Below are 22,905 nucleotides of genomic sequence, written 5' to 3' on the forward strand. Positions count from 1 at the left end.
TTTTTTATCTACAAATGCAATGTGATCAATGATTTTGAAAAGCTGCGATGAAACTAGTTTGAGTAATGCCAATCAATTGCATGTGATGTCAGTAGTCTAATCTGATGTCTTACTTTGCATGCCATTGATAAGCCGTATAGAGGACAGCGCGTAGGGATCAATGACAGTGAGGCAATGAATTTGAGAATTCATGCCTTTTTAAGAAGGAACTCTAGGTCCACAAAAGGTAATTAGCTCATTTATCAAAAGATCCTCCAAGGTGCTGATGCATGAAAATTTTTAGATACAAGGAATATGAAACTAATGGTGCTCCATAATCGGCATTATAGCATATTCAGTACATGGATATCATTATGCTTCAACGCATCTAAAATGCAATCATTTTTGAAGAACCCAGAGCATTAAAAAGTGCAATTTTAGCAGTGATGTTGTAAATAAATTACTGAAGGATCATGAGAGCGCTGAGACATGATGTTTCGTATATTCATAGGAAGTATTTAATCATAATCCTTCAACCACCAGCTGCTCTTTTTCTCCCTGCCATGTGCTACTCCTCAGTAATAAATAAATAATTTCAAATCAATTGGTCCACTATGCACTTTATAGTGCATCCAACCTTTTAGCATCCAACCTGTATTTGGTTTGTGTCTCGTCAGATTTCAGATTCAGATTTATTCTCAGAATACATACATGGCATCATATACAACCCTGAGATTATTTTTCAAGTGGCAGAATTACCACTTGCTGGTATTGCAAAAAAAAAAACTGTACACAATGTGCACACCTATGTAAAAACTGTGCAATACAGAGAAGAGGGAAAAAAAAGTGCCCTCTGCACTTTATAGTCATTTTCCTTGTAGAAAAGTTTTTTTTTAAATTAAGCTCTTGTTGGGATGAACACAGTTTTTTTATGCTTCCTCTAATTAAATTATTTCTCCCATCTCCTGACTTTCTCTGTTATCCTATGTCACAAAGAAGAATGTCTTCCCTTCTAGATGTCAGTGTCATCTGCTTCAATTGTACGATGTAACTGAGAACCACATTTCAAAACTCTAAATATAGAAAGTTTTCTTGATTGCTCATTGGCTCTATTATTTTCATGCCCTCTTGTTCTAGAAAAGTGAAAAGTTTTCCCGTCACATTTCTTCACAATTTTAGTTTTTGTCCTTTTATTACAATCGCATTTTCAAAGAAACTGTGATCTGTTCAATCATTGATAGTTTCATCCTCTCCATTTTGATAACATGGTCAATCTCTATGGACTTCCTGCAGGGTTTTAAGATATGGAGAGCAGAACTGCATTCTGAGGTCTACACAAGGTCTCTCTTTAGATTTGACATAATTTGTCTAGTTTTGGATTTTCTCTAAAATTAAGCATCTAGTGTGTACATGTTTAGGTCAGTGCTTTTAATAGCTTGTCTATGTCGATTCCTAGATGTTTGTTCCAATAAATGGCATGGCTACTTATCTTCCAAATCTTACTGTCAGAACTATCCACATTTCACAGGGCTATAAAAGAAGAGTATTATATACTCCAGAAATTTGAAATGCACCACAAAATATTGGGAAAACTCTCAGCAGTTCAAACAAAATATAGCTAGAGAATATCCAGCAGATTGATGATGCCTTTCTCTTGTTTTTCTGGCCACATTGCAAATCTATAATTTGGTTCAGACCTCCACTTTATTCAATTAACTCTCCAGTTTGATGCATTTTGCAAATATAGACAACCATACTTCCCACTTTTCAAGTACAGATCTGTTAAAGTAGAAATAAACAACAATAGTCTTAGTATGAGTCCCGACATGAGGACACCTGTTCGACACTTTTATCTTTAGTTGCAGAAAAGTGTTTGGTAGCTTAATTGTTAAGGAATTGATTCAATAGTGAAATATTGCCTGCTTCCCTGGTAACATTAAAGGTCTTATATGGAACGGATGCATCTGTGTAAGGTATGTAACTTCAACTTTCATCACGGCATATTCAGCAAAAAAAAAATGCTGTTTGGATAGGACAAATATCGTTATTCAGCAACTGCTCTGTGTTACCTCTGCAGCAGAGTTAAAATTCAACCAAGGTGTAGAACAATATATTTTGTTCCCAAGTTAGAAACAACACTTCTGTATATTGTAACATTTATAAGGCCAGACAAAGAGAGATGTATGAGTTTCCATTAGCTGAGAAAAAATTTGCTAGACATTACAAAATCCTTAAAACATCTGGAGTTATTGAATCATAGGTTAATGAATATTAATCCCAAGCCTCTTGCCTAACCTTAAAGGCTGCATTGTCAAAGGATCATTTGAAATGGATCTTGCCAAAATTTCAAGGAGGGAAAAATATTAAACTATTTTGAAAGCTTTGGAGTGTTAAGTCAGCATTTTGTATCTTTTAATCTTTCTCATTGTTATACTTATCAGCCCTGGTAAGTTTTATAATTTGATAAAGGTACTGCCTGGTAAAATTTGTAAATTGTATTTGAATATGATGTTCCTGATTTCTCCCCTTCAATGTCTCAATTGAAAATACATTTCAGCAACTTTGCCTCCATCACCTTCTACGGCTGATAACCCATAAATGTCTTAGTCCATATTGTCTCAACCCGTATGCTGATGCTCTCCTCGTTCTGGAACCAGAGGAAGCATCCAACCTGTATTTGGTTTGTGTCTCGTCAGATTTCAGATTCAGATTTATTCTCAGAATACTTACATGGCATCATATACAACCCTGAGATTATTTTTCAAGTGGCAGAATTACCACTTGTTGGTAGTGCAAAAAAAACTGTACACAATGTGCACACCTATGTAAAAACTGTGCAATACAGAGAAGAGGGGAAAAAAAAGTGCAAAAGTAAGGGTCCTAAATGAGTCCCCCGATTGAGTTTGTTGTTGAGTCTGATAGTAGAGGGGGAGCAGCTGTTCCTGAACCTGGTGTGAGTCTTGTGGCATCTATATACCTCTTTCTTGATGATAGCAGTGAGAACAGAGCATGTGCTGGGTGGTGTGGATCCTTGATGATTGCAGCTGCTCTCCGAAGGCGGCATTCCCCCATAGATGTTCTCAATGATGGGAAGGGGTTTGCCTTTGATATCCTGGGCTGATTCAACAACCTTTTGCAGGGCTTTACGCTTGGAGGTATTGGTGTCCCCACACCAGACCATGATGCAGCTGGTCAGCACACTTCCCACCACATATTTGTAGAAATTTGCCAGGGTTTCTGATGTCGTAACCAACCTCCGCAAAATTCTTGTCAAAATTTTGCATGTTTTGGTGAGAGCTTCCCTCGAACTTCTAAACTTGTATGAAAACTGGCCTAATGGATATTTTCTCGTGCAAGTTTGCCTTCCCTGGTGAAACTTTGCTGCATTCCCTCTATGGCAGGTATATCATCTCACATGGTGATACAAACTACACAATACTCTAGATGTGATCTCACCAAGGCCCAGTGTACTTGAGGCAAGAATCCTATTCTTTAAACTTGATATTTAAAATAAATATTACCTGCATGTTTGCTTTGTAACTGGTATGCAAGAACCCCAGCCCCATTTGTACATCAACATTTCCCAAGTCTATCACCATTTAAATACTCCCCTTTATGTTTCCTATCAGTGGATAACTTTATATCTAGCCATGTTTGTACTCCAATTGTATGTATATGTCCACTCATTAAATGAATCCAAATTGTCTTGGAGTCTCTTTGCATTCTCCTCACAACTCACTCACTCTCCCATCAGTTTAGAGTTGCAGACTTGGAAATAATATATTTGGTTCTCTTATCCAAATATTTTGTATTATATTATGAATAACTGAGGTACATGCACTGATCCCTGCAGTATCTAACCAGCCACATACATCACCTCAAAAAAAGTCCCAGTTATTCTTACTGATTTCATGTCACCTGTTTTTGAATCTGTTCATTATGCCCTAATCTGGTGATTTAATTTTGTGCATTAACCTCCTATATATAAGGTTTTGATTAAAAGGCCTTCTGAAAATCAAAATGCCCCAATTCCACTTTTTCTGTCCTTTTCATTTATGTCCTCAAATAACTCTAATAGGTTTGTCAAACACAATTGCACTTGCATAAATTAAACTTTGTCTAATTTTCTATTTTGTTTCCTGTTATCACTTTTTTCTATAAATGGCTCTAGCTAATTTTCCTTGCCATTGATACTAGGTTAAGTTTTCTCTTTGCTTTATTTAAAATGAAATTTGCCACCTCTTATCTTCAAGAACTGTTCTTTAATCTATAAAGTTTTGAGTTGACAACCAATTGTCATGCTTTTTAGTATTCTGATTGGCAGCGTATCAGACACTGGGATTAGTCTGATTCCTCAGTCTTCATTTCCTCCAGTGCTTTTTTTCTTTAACAATACTAATTTTTAATTTAGAGTAAAACACAAAAGTCTGGAGATGCAGTGATTGAAGTAAAATCATAATGCTGTGGAAACTCAGCAAGTCAAACAGTGTGCTTTATATTGCATTACCAATGTTTCTTGCTTGAGCCTTTCAAGGTATGAGCAATAACTAGATCCATAACCAATGTTTCTGGCTTGAGCCTTTCAAGGTATGAGCAAATTAAGAGGAAAGAAATGTGTCTGTGGAAGTTTGGAAGGAAACTAGTCATTGTTCATACCGTGAAGGACTCATGCCAGAAATGTTGATTACGTATCTTTTCTATATAAAATAAGCTGTTTGACCTACTGAGTTTCTCCAGCATTATGTTTTTACAAATTTTTAATTTCTTCTGTTCGTTAGACACTTGGTTCCTAATTATTTCTGAGAAATTAGTTTTAACCTTTTGACAACTAAATTATTTAACTCCTCTGCCATTTCTTTCTTTCTAGTTATAAAATGTTTTTAGCTACAAGATGTCTGCATTTATCTTCATAAATATTTTTGTATTGCATAATTACAGACTATAATTTTAGTGGTTTTCTCTAAAGTGGCTACATCACTCAATTTATTTGTGACCTTATGACTGAACTGTGGTTGATAAGCAAGATTTAAATTAATAATTATTATTATTCCACCTGCTTAGATAATAAAAAAAAGCATTAGGTTTTTCAACTTAAGACCTTTTTAAACAATTGAGGCTCAAATATGTGAACAAGTCCTGGGAATTCAGAATCCTTAGAGCTACAGCAAGCAAAGAAGTTTTTATATAGTTTTGGCAAATGATACACAGATCAATATGAGTGTTTTTTAAAATTAAATGTGTTTTCTTGGTTACTCTCTTCAAAGATATCTTCGTGACTGGCAAATCTAGTTGTACCTGGAACCAAAAGTTAATTTTGCCCATCTATTATTTTTTAATCTCTAGCCCCTGTGATGCCTTACAACTTTGTCTATTTCATTAGATATGATTTGCAGCAAGATTTGTTAATGCATCAAGTGAATGCTAATCCTCTGTGTGGCCTTCCCACACTTGTCCAATTAGCCTTTCATGAGATCAAGATCAACAGTCTTTAAATGCTGCTCCCAAGCCAATAAGAGTTTATTCACTTTCCCAAACCTCCTCTCCTTACATACAGCCCAGAGCTACCACTGGGTTGCAGCATTGTTTGCTTTCTCCTCCAGGGACTCCTTCAAGTAGGACTTATTCTCTAATTTTTAAATGCCTTCCCAGCTGTGTGCCTAAACTCCAGATTTTAAAAAAACTTGTGACTCTGTATTCCATGAAGTCTTTGCCAATCAAGGGCACAAAATGAGCAAAAAATTAGTTTTTGTGAATGAGATGATCTGGTCCCCTTCATCCCAAATACTTTCCATTTAGTTAAATTTAAATTTTGTCCTTGCACCTGAAAATCCTGATTAACTCTCAGTGGCACCATGGGGTCCATTCACACTGGTCACTGAATATACCTCAAAGATCCACATTGTCCTGAATCAATTAAGAAATTTAAGCTTCCCATTCATCCTTCCAAAGATGTGTACCCTGGCAACAACTCTTCCATTTCCTGATCTGACCTCAGATTCTTGGCAAAGAAAGTCTATTAATTTTGTTTAATTCTTCATCAGATGAATGGGGTTTTGAGGTAGTTCACTTCTTGTAATAATCGTCAATCTTTTAAATGGCTTTGGTTGAGAAGGTGTTTCTATCCCAGCAAATATGAAAAAATTGCAGTCAATAAATTTTCTCTGGTACTTTGGGCAATATTTTAAATTTTTTTTTAGTATCAATCAGTTAGCTTCATTACTTAGAGATTTCACCTAAATGTATTAAATTATTGTGGTCTCTGTGGTAGAATAGCCAATCTGTGCTACCATGGGAAACACTAGATATGTACTGCTTTAGCTGAAAAACTAAATGCTTCTGGTTCTTAACTTGCATGCTTTCAAGAGGGGGGGAAAAGTAATAGAAAATAGGAGGAAAAAATAGAATTATTTCAGCTCCATTTGAGGTTTAGATAAGCAAGATCCACTTATCAACACCTGTACTGCACCACCACCTCAATGGAAGTCTTGAATGACATATTCCTAAATTGTTGACAAAGCTATAGAAGCAGACTAGATAATTAGTTAGGATACTGTCTATGCATTATAATGTAGCTGTTTTCTTTCCAGTAGTCAGGTATCAGATATCTGAGAGAGTTCATAAAGTTTTTGTTGATCTAGCAAATGGAGAAGCAGACTTGAATTATGGCCTACATCTGAAAATGGCAGAGAATGAAAATAGTTACTGCCTGGAAGGCTGACAAGTGGATGCAAAAATATTTATTGGTAGTTTTATCCTACAATAAAATAACTACTGTGACTTAATAAATACGTGAAGTGAATGTATACAATTTGAGACCATTTAGTAACCCATTCTGTTTCTTGTGATTGCCTACCTGTAAAAGTTCATCTTCTTTGTTCTCTGTTTGAGAGGTTATTCTAGTTTGTAACGTAGCTGTAATAATTGAAGTGGGTGCTGAAGTTAGCACAACGTTCTTTTGCGTACTAACTTAACTGAGTGCCAACAAAGCATTTCTATGTGAATTAAAATGGTTCTCACTGTTCATTAATCCATACCAGTAATATAGCAATCTGACCCAGAGAGCATCAAGTATGTTTTTTTTACATAGAACTTGTGTGATTTTTTTTCCACATTCTGAAATGTCTCCCTACCTTCCCGGAATGGCCGTTCACTCAGGAATGACCAAAACTCCAAATATCCGTAGCACACCACGAGTTTACACAGAATACCTGAAGTGTGGTATTTTTGTCGTCTGAATGTCTTATTCATTAGCCTGTTGTTCACGGATTGCCTGCAGTTCAGTTTAGACCTCAGGTGAACTGTGAAAATTACCAGGGGATGAGAAGGTAAGATGCCAGAACGGGAATGAGTCCTTTTTCCTGTTCTGATCATTTTACACAGACTACGTTCTGGGAAATTGGGAATAATTTTCTGGGACGCAGCAGCAGTGTAAAAACAAAGGATGACCCGTGTTAGAAGTAGCAATGTTGCTCAAGTTTATATCTGCTATAATGCAGCAAGTCCCAATCTGTGTGCGTGCGTGTGGTGGGGGAGGTTAGAGGAGAAATTAAGCAGATTCTCCTGAATTGTTCGCAGTGTTATATTTCAATCATACATCAGATTGAGGCCACTCACATCATAGAGTTGATAAAAGATCACACATTACTGCTTTGATTCCATGAAGCTCTTTTCACTTAGAAGATGGCTTTTAATCTGGGTATATACGTAGTGTAGCGATATGGTCCCAACTTTACATCCAAAATGTGTTTTCATGGTTTTTGATTTTAAATGTCTTTGAGGTTTCATCCTGAAAAAAAATCTTTAACTTGTAACATTCAAATATATAGACATCAAATCTAAGTGATAGATTTGAATTTGATTTGTCCTAACAATGTTGAATTATTTTCAAGTACCTGGTACCTATTAAAAACCATGTAATTAAAGTTTTACTCTATCACCCAGTACTACTCCAAATAGAGGGTAATTATTGGCAGTTCAAAATTCCTTTCATTAAAAAATACAAAAGAAATTGAAAAGTGGTTTGTTTTTTAAACCTGCATGCTATTTACAGTTTTGAAAATTGTTATCTTTGAACTCTAGCTCATTATAGATGATTGAAATACCCTTGCTCATGTCAGCAAAAGAAAAAAGATTTGATAGAAATTCATTTTCCCCAGCTGGAAGAATGACATCAAATCCATTCAGCCTCTCCCTATAGAGGGTTAATTCTATTTCATGCAATATCTACAGCTACCAAGGAGCCTGGTTAATTAATACCGATGTATGCAGATTATGTGGCCTTTTTGAAGATTCTCCTTTGCAAATAAAATGAGTCTGTCAGGTTGATCTCAAGGAGCATGGAAAAGAATTTGATTGAAAATTTATTGACATAATATTCTAATTCAAAAAATCATAGTCATGCCAATTTTCTTTATCAGATTGCTATGTTCCACAATTATTGTTACCAGATTTTTTTTTTACCTCACAGTAAAAGCCAATTCCAGCCCTTTAAACCTGTGCACCAAAATTAACAAAACCCTCATATGTTTTGGAGGACAGGAGGAAACTGGAGCACCCAGAGAAAACCCATGTAGGAACAGGGAGAACAAAGAAACCCAGATTGCTGTAATCTTTCTCTTTGGCTTGGCTTCACGGACGAAGATTTATGGAGGGGTAATGTCCACGTCAGCTGCAGGCTCGTTTGTGGCTGACAAGTCCAATGTGGGACAGGCAGACACGGTTGCAGGGGTTGCAAGGGAAAATTGGTTGGTTGGGGTTGGGTGTTGGGTATTTCCTCTTTTGTCAGTGAGGTGGGCTCTGCAGTCTTCTTCAAAGGAGGTTGCTGCCCGCCGAACTGTGAGGCGCCAAGATGCACGGTTTGAGGCGATATCAGCCCACTGGCGGTGGTCAATGTGGCAGGCACCAACAGATTTCTTTAGGCAGTCCTTGTACCTCTTCTTTGGTGCACCTCTGTCACGGTGGCCAGTGGAGAGCTCACCATATAACACGATCTTGGGAAGGCGATGGTCCTCCATTCTGGAGACGTGACCTACCCAGCGCAATTGGATCTTCAGCAGCGTGGATTCGATGCTGTCGGCCTCTGCCATCTCGAGTACTTCGATGTTAGGGATGAAGTCGCTCCAATGAATGTTGAGGATGGAGCGGAGACAACGCTGGTAGAAGCATTCTAGGAGCCGTAGGTGATGCCGGTAGAGGACCCATGATTCGGAGCCGTACAGGAGTGTGGGTATGACAACGGCTCTGTATACGCTAACTCTACTGCCCGTATTTAATAAAGTAATGTTAACACATGGTGTATCTCAGACTGGCACCTCTGCCACATGTGATATCGTTCTCATCCCATCATTAATTTTTGTTACTGTGTGAGCTTTTATACTCTGCAAAAATGTAAAAAGGTCCAAAGTCATTATGTTACTGTATATAATGCAGTCCGAAGGGGAGTCTCATAAACCCAATTATATCATCAATTGAGGCCATTTGTTTTCTTCTCCCTTGAGATTAAAGGCCATTTCATGTCAGGCCTCCGCCTTGAGACCGGCTGCAGAGCGGATGGAAAAATAGGAACTTGCCTTTCAGACAGCAGCCCTAAAAGGCTGCTCCAGCGTCCCATTCATATCCAGAGGCGCCTCGTAGCGCCCTCCAGATCCGACGGAGTTGGGGAAACTTGTGCTGTATCGCCACCCATCATAAATATGTGGCAGAGCAATGGCCAGCATCCCTACCCATAATCCCCCATGCAGCTGAAACCACTCTATGGTCCCCAGAACAGTTCCAGCTGCATAGGAGATTATGGATTAGGATGACGGCCATTTCTCTGCCACGTTTTGAGCTGCAGAGAGCGGCCCCGACGGCCGGAGCAGCCCGGTCTGGCTGTCCCAGCCCACAGTGGCCACCCCCTGATGGCTCCCACTGCCACCAGCAGGCCCTGCTGACAGCTCCTGTCACCCCGATAGTCCCTGCTGACGGCTCTCACTGCCCCAACTTCCCCAAGGGCTCCCCGCCACCCCTTATTTGGAGGGAGAGGGGTGAGTGGGGAGATGGTTCACAGCTGACAGCATCATCAGCCCGTCCCTAAACAGCCGCTTAGCACAGCTGCACATTCAGATTGATCAGTGGAGGGCTGCAATGTGGAGATTATCCCTCTCGGAGAGGAGTTGGAATATGCGGTTTGGAGACTGCCTTCGCACATTCAGAAAGGTAAGTGATTATGCGTTTTAGCAGAGTTTCTCCCCCTTTACATCTCAACTTTTGGGTTATCTGAAATGGACCTAAGAATGACTTGTTTTTGCTGCAGAGTAGTGGTTTCTGAAGTGCCGATATCAGAGTGGCAGATTTTTTTTCCACAGTGAGTGATTGACAGGGTGCTTTGTTAGCTAGTTTAGCAGAATTTTTACCTTCTGATTCACAATACGTCCCAAACTTCCTTCTTGACACCCATGGGACAGGAGTCGGTGAAGCGTTACATTTTAAAGATAGGTTTAGAACTTTGTCTTTTCCTTTCTCCACTTGGCAATCTCTGTGATATGACTCAGAATGGGGTTTGTTTTGGCAATTTGGTGCCAGGCATGTGAACTGCTGAGTGCAATTAGGGCCTTGATGGTGGCTTTGGAAAGGGTGCTAATTTCTTCTGCCAATGGTTTGGAAGACTTTGCAGAAATGGCATGAATGACACTTCCCTGTTCTTAGCGAGTCTTCCCAAATGGTCCAAGCCTCTTGTGCAGGGTGTGAAGGGGTAATCTTCAAATGCACTTTTCCTCGATTAAAATTATATTCTAGTAAAGTTTCTCTGCAGAGAGGAAATTATACCAATATAATTTAAGTGATACTGCCAACCATTTTCACACGGATGTATATCAGAAATCATTTTGCATTAATTTGAGAACAGTTATATGATGGCATGAATTTTTTACCACATTTTTACCATTTTTCGTTGATGAGCCAGCATCTTGAAATTCTTCTATTCCATTGGCAAGATAATTTGCAGTTCCCATTGTTTGCATTTTGTTTTCATTCAACCTGTGATAAGTGTGTGTGTCCAAAATCAAAACTCCATTGGTTCTTTTGAGCTTGATTACGAATATGTCAAAACCATACTTCCCACTGTGCTATAGCCTGAGGGTCGACTTTTGGGGAAAATGCATTGCCCGAGGAGAGAATTTAACATTGAGCAGGATTAGTATGAACTTAAAAAACTGATTTACTTGGAAAATACAAAAACCTTCTGTTCCACTCATCAAAACCTATGGGAGAATCATTCTGCACACATTTAGTTGTTGAGGTGCCATTCTTTAGAAATTACAGCAGCCTTAGTATTTGGCATTAATAATTGTATTCCAAAAGACCAATGTTTAATAGGTTGTGCATAGAGGTCCTGATGAAAAGTTTCAGTTCAAAATAATATTTTTCCCCCACTAATCCTGCTTGATTCACTGAGTTCTTTCAGTTGGATTGTGTTTGGCTTCAGATTCCGTCCGGCATCTGGAGTCTCCAGTGTATAAAGTGTGATTTTTTTTCTCTCTCTCTTTCTTTCTCCCCCATTTTTGTGAAGAAGAAAATTGGCTTTGAGGGTTGTATTTTACAGGTCTCGGGCATGTAATGGGTTATTTTTCTTTGATGCATGATTCTCCATGAGTAGGCTTTCATTGTGCTACAAATCAATCCAGCTTTTTACTTTCCTGTTTGTTTTTTTTTAAAACCTGGGATCTATTAGGCAAGTTCTGAAGGCTTTTTTAACCAATTAGCAGCTGCCTTGCCAGAAACAGCAGGTGGCTTTCATATCCCTCAGAAAAGGCTGTTTGCACCTCTGATCAAAGTGAAAGCAGGTTTAACAAAAAAGTCAAGTATTTTGTGGTATTTTTGGTATGTGACGCAAACCCGTGAAGTATAGGTAATTTTTGCAGTTACCATTGGGCTGGTAATAAACTGGTGCCATCTCAGGAAGTGTTAGCTTTGTTGTACATATAACAGTGTTACAAGTTTGTATACATTCATTTCCTTGATGGTCATTCTCAGTAGGGAATGAGAGAGGATGGGTACTAATAGGGATGAGTAAATATGTCTGGCACCGAGTAAACACCTGATGAAAGAAGCAGCTTAATTTGCCTTAATTGAAAGGCTGAAAATGCTATTTGGATTTTAAATGGTAAATAATCAGTAAATTGGGATGCTTTGCAAAAATTTGAAGTTTTAGAAGAGTTCCAATTAATTTGACCAATGTCCTAATACACAAGTGTTTTGTCAAGTGGACATCCAAGTTTCTCACAATTATGCAGCATAGCTTCAACTTTTTCACCCTTGTGCTCATTCTGATTTTGGTCCTTTTCTGCTGTTGCACTGATGAAAAGCACTTGCAATACTTGGCTTAAAAAGGGGGACAGAAATAATAGCATTAGGCACAGTGGCAATGGGTGCAATTGGCCAAGCCTGCCTGTTTGGAAATAGGCTAATCTCCTGCTTGGGTTATCCAGAGGTCAGGAGGGTATTTCTTTTCTGGCCTCTTCTAGTGCATTAGCTTCGGTGTGTTTTATAACAGCCCTCTTCTTGGGTAATTGTGCCCGGAGGCTGTGGATGGGCAGCAGTTATCTTTTGAAATAGACTAAGCAGTAAGTGTTCTGACATGTTTATCAGGCAAATTGTACCTGACAAAAAGGTAATTACACTTACAATTGGGTCCAAGAGCAGCTGGATGATTAGGGGCTAATCAACTATGCTCAGTGGACATGTCCTGTATTTAAAGCTAATGGTTTAGCCTTGACTGTTAGAAAAAAATCTAAAGCCCTATAGCTTCAAATGGCATAATCAAGAATGTTATCAACTATTTGAATCATTGGGTCTTTACAATTTGTTAATGTAATATTACCTAAAAATCAAAAGTAATAAGCTGCCATTCTTGAAACTGTGGTATTACAGATCATTTAAGTCAGAACAATTATTTGTTTTAATAATTCAACTTCTTTAATTATTTAACCGCACTCTTCAGTTATTAATTTCCAATGTGGATTTGATGGAAAAACTTGGTGGAAAAAGGAACATTTCTGGGACATTTTTGCTGTCTGATGGTTTAACTTTCATAATATCCTGAAGTTGTAGGGTGCTTTATTTCCTGATTTAATAAAAATTACGCTGGAACCCAAGAACCCAAATGGTAATTAATTTTACAAATTAAGAGATAAATCAACTGGGTCTCCTGATCACTTATAGTTCCCTCTGCTGGAGAGTATGTTTCAGCTCAGCTTTCTTCTGCTCTGAAGTAAATTGGCAGCATTGTTTGTCTCCAAGAGTCAGCAGTATCTGTGGTTAGTTAGCATTTTCAAGATACTTCTGAGCCCTTCTTCAAGAATGCCAAAGATCAGAGGGGAATGGGGGAGGATGACAAATTTACAGGTGATGGGTGAATGCCAGTGGGAGGGGGAAGAAAAGAGCTGAAAGGTGATAAAGGTGAAAGATAGCCAAGATGCTGTCTGGTAGAGGAAAGGGGTGGGGAACTGGAGGAAGGGAGGTATAGGTGATGGATAGGGAAAGGAGTCAGAGGAATGGGGAAAGCAAAGATGGGGGAGGGGTTACAGCAATGAGAAAAGTCATTATTAATGCCATCTGGTTGAAGATGGCATTGTGTTATTCCTCTAATTTAAGTGTGACCTCAGCCTGGCAGTCCACGGGGCCATGAAGAGACATGCATATGTGGGAATAAGCTGTGGAATTTGTGGCATTTCCAGCACTGAGACCTGAAATTGCACTCAACTCTTGAATTGGCCACACCATTGCATGCCTGATTACCATATCCCAAAATTGAGTTTGGAATTTAAGTTGCAGGCCACTGAGAAGTCCTTGTTGTTGCAATGGACGAAATGAAGGTGCTTAATGAAGCAATTTCCCCAATCTACCTCCAATCTCCTCAATATAGAGCAGACCTCACCAGATGCAGTAAATTATAACCTCACAGGTTAAGTGAGATTTTATTTATCTGTAAAACTAATCACAGTTTTGTAGATGTGGTATAGTTAGCGGTCTATTTTGTTCAAAATAAATAGCTGGCATCTAAAATTCCTACAGTTCTGTGAAATGCTATATACTTTGTAAATAAATAAAGGTGGGATGGCCTCTTTTTCCATATTGAACAAGCATCCAGATTAAGTATTTTTCTTTGGGGTGACGATTAACTACACTCATTCTTATTGAAGAACAAAGGACTCTTATTTAAGGTGTCTTTGTAAATTGAAAAATCTACATTCTCAAACTTTAAAAAAAAAAATTGTTTAACTTCAAATGTGTTAATTTCTGGAAGTGTCAAAATTCTCATATAGCAATGATGTGTGAGGACGACAGGTTGTATATTTCACCATTGCTACATGGATTTACAGTAAAAGTCCAAAAATCCAGATGCCAAAAGTCTGGATCACCTGAGAATCAGGACTTCTCAAACTCTCAAGTTTTTTTAAATTTATCGGGGTTCTGTGTGCATGTATATGTGTAAACACCACAGACACGCAGGTGTGGAAATGAACGAATAAACATTTTTTGTATTTTGCATAGTTCATTAATAAACTATCAAAATTTACCCATCATCATTTCTTTATTCACCTTTTAAATTTGAATTTTAAAGGTACTGTCTGAGAATGTGAAAAATCCAAAAGTCCCCAAGCAGTGCGGATTTTAGAACTTTTACTGTAATAGGAAATTTTTACCTTCCACATAAAAATAAATGCGTGGTTGATGGTTGGCATGGACTCCAGTGGACTTACATGCCTGCTTCTGTGCTATAACTGTCTCAGTTTGAGACAAAAGAATAAATAACAAGATAGTGTCCACTGTTAAATCAATTTTGAGGGCTTGCTTATTTCTATGCAAAATGATTTTTTTCCAAGATAATATTGCAATTAGACTAACAACACGGGGGGGTGGGGGGGAATAGTTCTTGACTTTTAATCTTATTTGTCACTGTTTCTCATCAACTGTTGTATTTAAGTATTTTAAAATCTGTATGTTTTTTAAATAATTTTTTTATTTTTCACACTGTGAACCATATCATTAAATATACACTGTGGCATTTTCTCCCTTTTTAAATCTGTATGTTAAGGGATGAAATAATTGACTCCAAATAACTTTAATATTGAACCCAAAATTCTATTTGGAAAATTTCCAAAAATGAACAATGCATTTCCCTTAAATTATTTGAATTTAAATCAGATTGAAAGTAGTTCTTCCTGTTCAATCCGTCACACCATTTTGGAGAATATTAAAGTTAACAATTTAACAAGTGTACACGGTTTTTGTATTTTAATATTACATTTTTTAATGTGTATGATTATTTTGTACATTATCATATTTTCTGATTTTGATCATTGGTTTTGAACAAGGTTATTGTATCGTTTATTTAGTGCACTCAGTCTAAGGAAAGAATGGCAATTACATTTCATCCAGCAGGTGTTTGTTATACAAGGTTTATAATTCATCAACTCAATGTACCATTTTTTTTTTAAAAGTCCAATGCTTACCAGCATTTTTTCTTTAGATGTTTTATATTGAACAACTCGATAACCCAAGCTTGTAAAACCTAAATCTCGTTGGGGAGTTAAAGTGGTTCAATTTTTTTTCTTAATCTTGTGCTGCGTTAGTAGAATCCTAAAATTGGAAGTGTTTCACATTTTGTAACACTTTAAAAGTATTGTTGCTTTTGTCAAACGTATGTCAAATAATTACATGTTTGTGAGTTGTTTGGAAATTATTCACAGTTAAATTAGTGTTTGTGGAAGAGATGGTCCTTGTGCAAAAAGAAACACCAAACATTTGCTCTGCTTAGAATTCCAAAAGTTTCCTCATTTTGATATTTGTTCCTACTGCTAATTGACCTTTGGTTTGATTCTGCTCTGTAAGAAGTGTGAATTTAAATGGCTTATGGTTCAATGACAGTGTGGTAACTCAGGCAATACAAGAGAAAAGTGAGGTAAAATTGATTGCTATTTTGGAAGTAAAATGCGTTTTTTAACTTCAGAAAACAATAGCTCAACTCCTCAGATATCCAAAATGGCAAAGCGATTGTAAAAGTATGCTTTACATTTTAAAGGCTATACTTAAATCTCTGACTTAGCATTTCACTCCTTTTCTCCCTTGCCCTACTAACAGCATAATCCGAACACTTGAGACCACATGGTCTGTTTTCATTTGAGGAAGGAGTGGTCATGGATGTATGGTGCTCTATAACGATTGTCAGCACCATTCTTTGATTGTCCATAAGAGTCAAATGCCAAATACTTTTGCCTCTCTTCCTGAAAAAGTAGCAAGGTGCTTCATCATTTTAATGACATGGCTGTGAATTGACAAAACCCACTGTCAGCCTGTTCAGTCTTTGGTTGAAAGATAAATCCTGCTACAACAACACTGAAGCTGTTTCAGTGTTGGTCAAGAAAATGTAATTATTGTCTATGTTTTTGTATCTTTTTTTAAATCTCACTTTTGTTGATATTCAATATATTAAGCTAGAACAGTTGAATCAAAAAAATGGCCTTTCAAAGTTTTGTACACTAATCGAAGTATGGTTACTTTTGTAATAGACACATTATAGAGCTGATGTCTTGGACAAAAGGTGGAACTTCTAATAGTTCGACATACCCTTGGGATTGCACTTAAAAATGGGGCTAATTTTTTTTTTTGCTTTATCCTCCAGAGTGAAACATGTTCAGTAGCTAACAGTATCTAAATACCTTCAATTCTATTACCTTTCATGCTATCAATGTGAGATACTGACTCCAATCTACTGTGACGTGGTCTCCAAACTTTTTCAGCTTTTCAGTAGCACAAAACCATCTTCACTTCATGCTTAATGTTTTTGAAATCATAAAAGCTAAACTTCACGTTGCTTTTGAATTTTTAGCACATTATGTCTTTGATCCTTTTGAAGCTTGTCTTCCAAAGTAACCATATCTTATTTTCATATAACCAATTTATTTTTATACTACCTTTTCTTTGCCTTTATTCAAATCATGTTTAATGCCTCTGTACTGAACCTAGTGAGATACCACTAACCTCCCAAAAATTTGTCTTGAACTCAAAAACCTTTTTGACCTCTTAATTCGATCTTCCCTGATGAAATCTCCCTGTCGTATGTAATCAAAGGGTTTTCACAAAGCCTATGTACATGAAATTGACAATAGCTCTTGTCTTTCCATATCTCTGACAGTTGCAGAGGAGATTTGGCATGTCCAATATTTTTTATTGCTATATATTTGTATTTTCTCTGTCAGTATGCAAAAAGTCCATCTTCATAAGCTGTTTTCCCACCACAATTGTAATTATGCTTATTACCACTGAAAGAGCAAATGAAAAGGGTTGGGATGACCATTACTGAAACTGGGTTCTACCTGGATAAATATTGTGCAGTCAGATTTATTTCAAATCTGTCACTGGAAGCCCAAGGAAATGAAGTATATCCAGGCTTTCTGTTATGATTTGCACCACTTGGAAGTAATATTCTCATTCTAAAACCTGCAAGTTTATGTGGGTTTGTATTGATGAGTGTGCAATATATTCCGTTCATCGTATTCTGTGGCATAGAAGTTTTATTTCAAAAATCTACTCAATTCATAATGTGCACAGTAAATACAACTGATCTACACTTTCGTCTAAATTCATTGTATCATCAATTCATTATCTTGCAGTGCATCTACACCACTTGTGCTTTCTCAAATAATGCCCCCATGGAGTATTTGATAATTTCTCTATCAACTGGTGCTCTTGGATAGTCTTCCCGTTACATCTGATTGAAGTAAATGATTTCCTAACATTGGTTCCCACATTCTCCACAAGATTAAATTCTTAAAGTTAGTGAGTTGAAATTTCATCCAAGTCTGGCATTGTTTTTTATAAAAAAAACCTTTTGGTCCATTTCTTGTAGAGAAAAAAATCCCTCAACCTATTGATTATATGTAAACAGGTATGGATCTGTTATACTTTACAGAATGTAATGATCTGTCAATTGTCAAGAATCTACCTGATGACTATCTTGTTACTAGCCAGTTTGCCATGTATTTAAAGTAAAATAATGTCAGCGTTCACTTTTACTTCAGTTGAGTTGGTAGATACTGCAATATCCCATCTATATTTTGTAATTAGCAAAATGTGGCTGATTCTGGTCATTGTTTAACATGACGGCCAACTCTACGTGGTGAAAGTTTCAATGGAAGGCAAATATTTTAAGTTGAATGTTTGGCTTGTTTCACTTCAATTTCTACCTGAAATCTACTAAAGTAGATTCATAAGTGTTCTGTTCATGAAATGTGCTATGTATTCTTTTTAAATATTGCATCAGATGCACATAAAGCCAATAGATGAAAAGTAACCAGCTATTTCATCCAGCTCTTATGGTTTCTTATCCATCAGCATAGAGAAACTTTGTATACAACTATTTCTGTTATTCAATAAATGAAAAGTTCATGCCAATTAGAAAAAGAAAGACTGTAAAAAAAAAGTTCTCAAACAGCTTTAGGTAAATCAAAACTTGTTGAGACAACAGTGACCTTGTTTTCTGCTACTTTTTGCATTGCATGATCTCCATTGGAGTAAAATTCAAGGTCAAGGAAGATGTATATAACAAATCACTTGTCATTACAAAAGATGGTAGGTAGTTCTTGTCTGAGGAAAGAACAGCACTAATGTACAACTAGGTTGTAACTTGTTTGTGCAATGCCAGTCTTCCAACTATTCCACTACCATGTGAGATTACCAAACATATTTCAAACGATGCCTTACCTCGCCTGGGTGAAAGAAAAATAGTAACTTCATTTCTGTATTCCATTACCCAGTGAATGTGGCATATTAGATATTTAAGTTATCACAAAGGGAGATTTGATTAGAAATTCTCTAAATTACTTGATTTCTAACTAATTTTTCATCTGTTAAATTTAGTGAATTTAAAGTTAAATATGATTCACTTTTAAATTTGTACTGAAACAATCACTACATTATGTTTCTTCTTCTTTGGCTTGGCTTCGCGGATGAAGATTTATGGAGGGGGTAAAATGTCCACGTCAGCTGCAGGCTCGTTGGTGGCTGACAAGTCCGATGCGGGACAGGCAGACACGGTTGCAGCGGAAAATTGGTGGGTTGGGGTTGGGTGTTGGGTTTTTCCTCCTTTGCCTTTTGTCAGTGAGGTGGGCTCTGCGGTCTTCTTCAAAGGAGGTTGCTGCCCGCCAAACTGTGAGGCGCCAAGATGCACGGTTTGAGGCGAGATCAGCCCGCTGGCGGTGGTCAACGTGGCAGGCACCAAGAGATTTCTTTAGGGAGTCCTTGTACCTTTTCTTTGGTGCACCTCTGTCACGGTGGCCAGTGGAGAGCTCGCCACATAACACGATCAAGACTACATTATGTAAGGTAATAATAAATGAACAAGGTAAATACCTAGAGTGCACTTTGGTAAACTGTACTTCATGTACACTGAATAACTTTGAAGTGCAATCGTTCTTTGTGAGGAGATGTTATTTTGTACACAGGATCCAATGAACAGACATGAGTTAAATGAACCACTCTGTTTTAGTGTCGGGGCATTTTACAACTTGTCTTAACAGTCAAAACGGACATTTCTGTAATTGCCTGCGTATAGCAGAGAAATGTTAGTCTGATTCTATCGTTTATTGTTGGAGCAGAGCTTTAGTTTCAAAGGTGAGATTGATGCTGACCACATTAAACAGACGTTAAAGGCCAGCATCTAATTAGAAATATACATGATGCTAAACTGATGAGTTGTATCTGTGTAAAATGCAGTTTCTACAATTTCTATTCAATTTTCAGAAAATTGTGGTGAACTAACTATATAATTGGGTACTGAGCTGAGTTGAGTCAAAACAAGTTGGGCTTTCCAGAGGTAAATACTACCATATTTTGTAAATGAAAATGGGGATAACAATTTGACTCACCTGCTACTACCCGCACTACCTCAGATTACCAATCTAAAATTTTGTTGGCCAAACCAGGAAATTAGTAGACCTGTTCAGATTTGTTTATTTTTCTCTTTATTGCACAGTCAGTTTCTTTTACATGCATGTTGAATAGAGTTTTTTCCACTACCAACAAATAAGTGGTAATATTGCTTCGCTCACAGGAAAAAGAATCGGAGTTGTATGTCATGTCATGTATGGACTCTGACAATAAATCTGAAATCTGCTCTAAAACGCCCTTAGAAGTGCTGCCCCTAGAAAATAAACTTTCAATTTCAATGGTTCATATTTCATTTTAATTCCATTCCATTCTCAATTTGGAAACATAGTCAATTTGCATAGCATCTTAACAAGTGCTTATAAGCTTGGGTTCAAATTACACAATTAAATTAATTTAAAATGCAAGCTGGTTTTGCGAAAAGGTACTTAAAAGTTAAATTACATAATTACCCGAACACACGAAATGTTATATTATGGTTATTTTTTTGCAGCTCCTTGATCTGTTTATGGTGTGGGATTGGTCAACGTACCTTGCTGATTATGGGCAACCTACATCCAAATATCTGAGGGTAAATCCCAGCACAGCTCTGATACTTCTTGAGAAGTAAGAAATTATATAAAGTTTTATGTATACATTAAGCCTAATATTTACATAAATTGGCACAAAACATGACTTACAGTAATTATCTTAAATGAACTGTATTCGGAAGAAAAATGTTCGTTAAATTTTCCATCTCACTGATTCACTTAAATACTGTAATTCAATTGATATTTATTTTAAAATTAAACTATTTTAGTAAAGCGATGCACAAATTTCAGCAGTTGGATGTGGACTTTGCATTGGTTGTACTTGCATTGTAAATGCAGAAATATTGTCTACTCACTATGCCAATACTTTCCATGTCAACTGTTAAATATGCACCAACTTCTTTAAGTACTGTCCTAATGGCTTCAAGTAACTTCTGACATCCTTTTGTCATTACCATTCCTCTTTTGTACAGAATCTACAGAAGGTAAGTAGTTCTCATGTATCAGGTAGTATCACAAATTCATTGCTGTGAATTGAATGTTCATAGTTTGAAATTTTAATATTTGTTTTAGGTTTGACTTCCATGCTTAATGTTTGTATAGTTAACATCCTAGAAATAAGCTCTTCACAAATCATATCTGTGACCTGTTTCTCTTAACTGCTTTGATATTGCATCCTGTTTGAATAATCAGTTAATATCCAATTCGATGAGATTGAAAGCTATGTCTCTGGGCAATTTAATCAAGTTTTATTTTCTGATAATCTGATCAATTTTTCTTTGAAATGAACTATGATTATTGCCCTAGAGCTTTCAATGTCTGCTGCATTTTGGAAATGGTGCTTGCTATTAATTCAAACCCAGAATTCATTATTCATGCACAATAGCAAATAAATAATTTCTCTTGCCCAGCTTGTGTGTCTAAGCTCTTGTATAGAATTATAGGATGTGCACATCAACCGCAATATGAAGTGACATGAGCGTATAGACTGTCTATAATAAAAAGAAGTCTAGGAGAACAAACTAAGATCTGACCATGGAGGTAAATAAGAATGGTTAATAAAATAAAGAATTTGATATTAAGCTTCATTCAGATTGGGTGAGGTTTTATGTGTTAATATGTGGCTTTCATTTTGTGTATAATTTTCTCAACATAGGAATTGTGAATCTCAAAAATTACTACGGTAATTGTGTGCTAGCACATATTAAATGTTCACAACTCGAACAAATGAGACCTTGACCAATGATCACTTTCCCCATTCCCATCTGAAATTGCATCACATAATGATGACTAAACATTTAACTTTACTATTTAAAGTACAGTAACAAAATAATGTAAAAATCTGGAAAAAAAAACATGGTCAGTGGAGAAAAACAGTTACTGTGCAAATTCAATGGACTTCAGCAGAAGAATCTAACGAAAATGGAGTGAAACACAGAAGTCTGCAAATGCTGTAGGAACTCAGCCACTCTCAAAGTGTCCTTGGGAGGTAAAGATATATTACCAACATTACGGGCCGGAGCCCTTCCTCAAGGTATGAGTAAGAAAAGAGACTGGCATCTGTGTTAAAGGCTGGGGGGGTAAAGAATGGGAAGGGAAGGAGTAAGAACTAACAGACAAAGGGTGTTAATTGGACAGGAGAGAGGAAAAGGGAAGAGAGACTTTTTTTAACATAGACCTTGCATGATTGTTCCATTCTGAAGTGTCTCCCTGCCTTGGAGTGGCTGTTCACACAGGAACAACCAAAACTCCGAATATCTGTATCACACCATGAGTTTAGACAGAATCCCTGAAATGCTGTATTTTCATAGGCTGGATGTCCTCCTACTCATTAGCCTGTTGTTCACAGATCATCTGCAGTTCAATTTAGACTGCAAGCGATCTGTGAAAATGACTAGGGGTTGAGGAGGTAAAATGTCGGAACGGGAATGTGTCCTTATTCCCATTCCAATTTCCTGGAATGCAGCAGCTGATTTTTTTTTAAGTGACAACTAGAAAAATGGAGATATGGTAGGGTCAAACGAAAACCGGAGAAAGTTGAAAATTTAGCCTGAAATATTTTTCTATACAGATGCTGCCTGGTCTAATTTTTTCCAGTGCCATTTAAAAGTTTACTCAGTCATATTTGAAAGTGAATTGCACCACCCACAATTAGTCTTTGTCATTAGACTTGGGTGGGGGATTGGAGAGAAGGACACTTGAGAGGAAAATGTTGTTAGGGTGAGCTCCACAGTTATTAACTCTGCCTTGAATGCTCCAGAGTTGGTTCCCTTGAGGCATGTCCACAAAGGAGTAGAGTGAGCTTGTATCCTGGCTTCATCTCCTGAGAGTATACAAGGGGGTGTTGAGAGCAAGATTGCTGTTCTGGAACTACCAACCAGATTCTCAGTCTCCATCTTGAATTCTGACTTGTTATTTCCAGTTATTAGATCAACAGTAATGATGTCATCAGAGGATTTAATAGATTGAG

At 37.1% G+C, this 22,905-nt stretch overlaps 1 protein-coding gene across 7 annotated transcripts in view; it reads left to right on the forward strand.

Moving 5' to 3' along the window:
* LOC138744408 (exocyst complex component 6-like) overlaps nt 1-22,905 on the forward strand; it is a 177,273-nt gene that overhangs the window by 147,330 nt on the left and 7,038 nt on the right. For all 7 annotated transcript variants that reach the window (XM_069900541.1, XM_069900542.1, XM_069900544.1 and 4 more), the window contains one exon: nt 20,399-20,511. In XM_069900541.1, the coding sequence (XP_069756642.1) occupies nt 20,399-20,511 (113 nt within the window). The remainder of the gene's footprint in view (nt 1-20,398; nt 20,512-22,905) is intronic.

Source organism: Narcine bancroftii, chromosome 10 (genome assembly GCF_036971445.1).
Source record: "Narcine bancroftii isolate sNarBan1 chromosome 10, sNarBan1.hap1, whole genome shotgun sequence".
Classification (NCBI taxonomy): Eukaryota; Metazoa; Chordata; class Chondrichthyes; order Torpediniformes; family Narcinidae; genus Narcine; species Narcine bancroftii.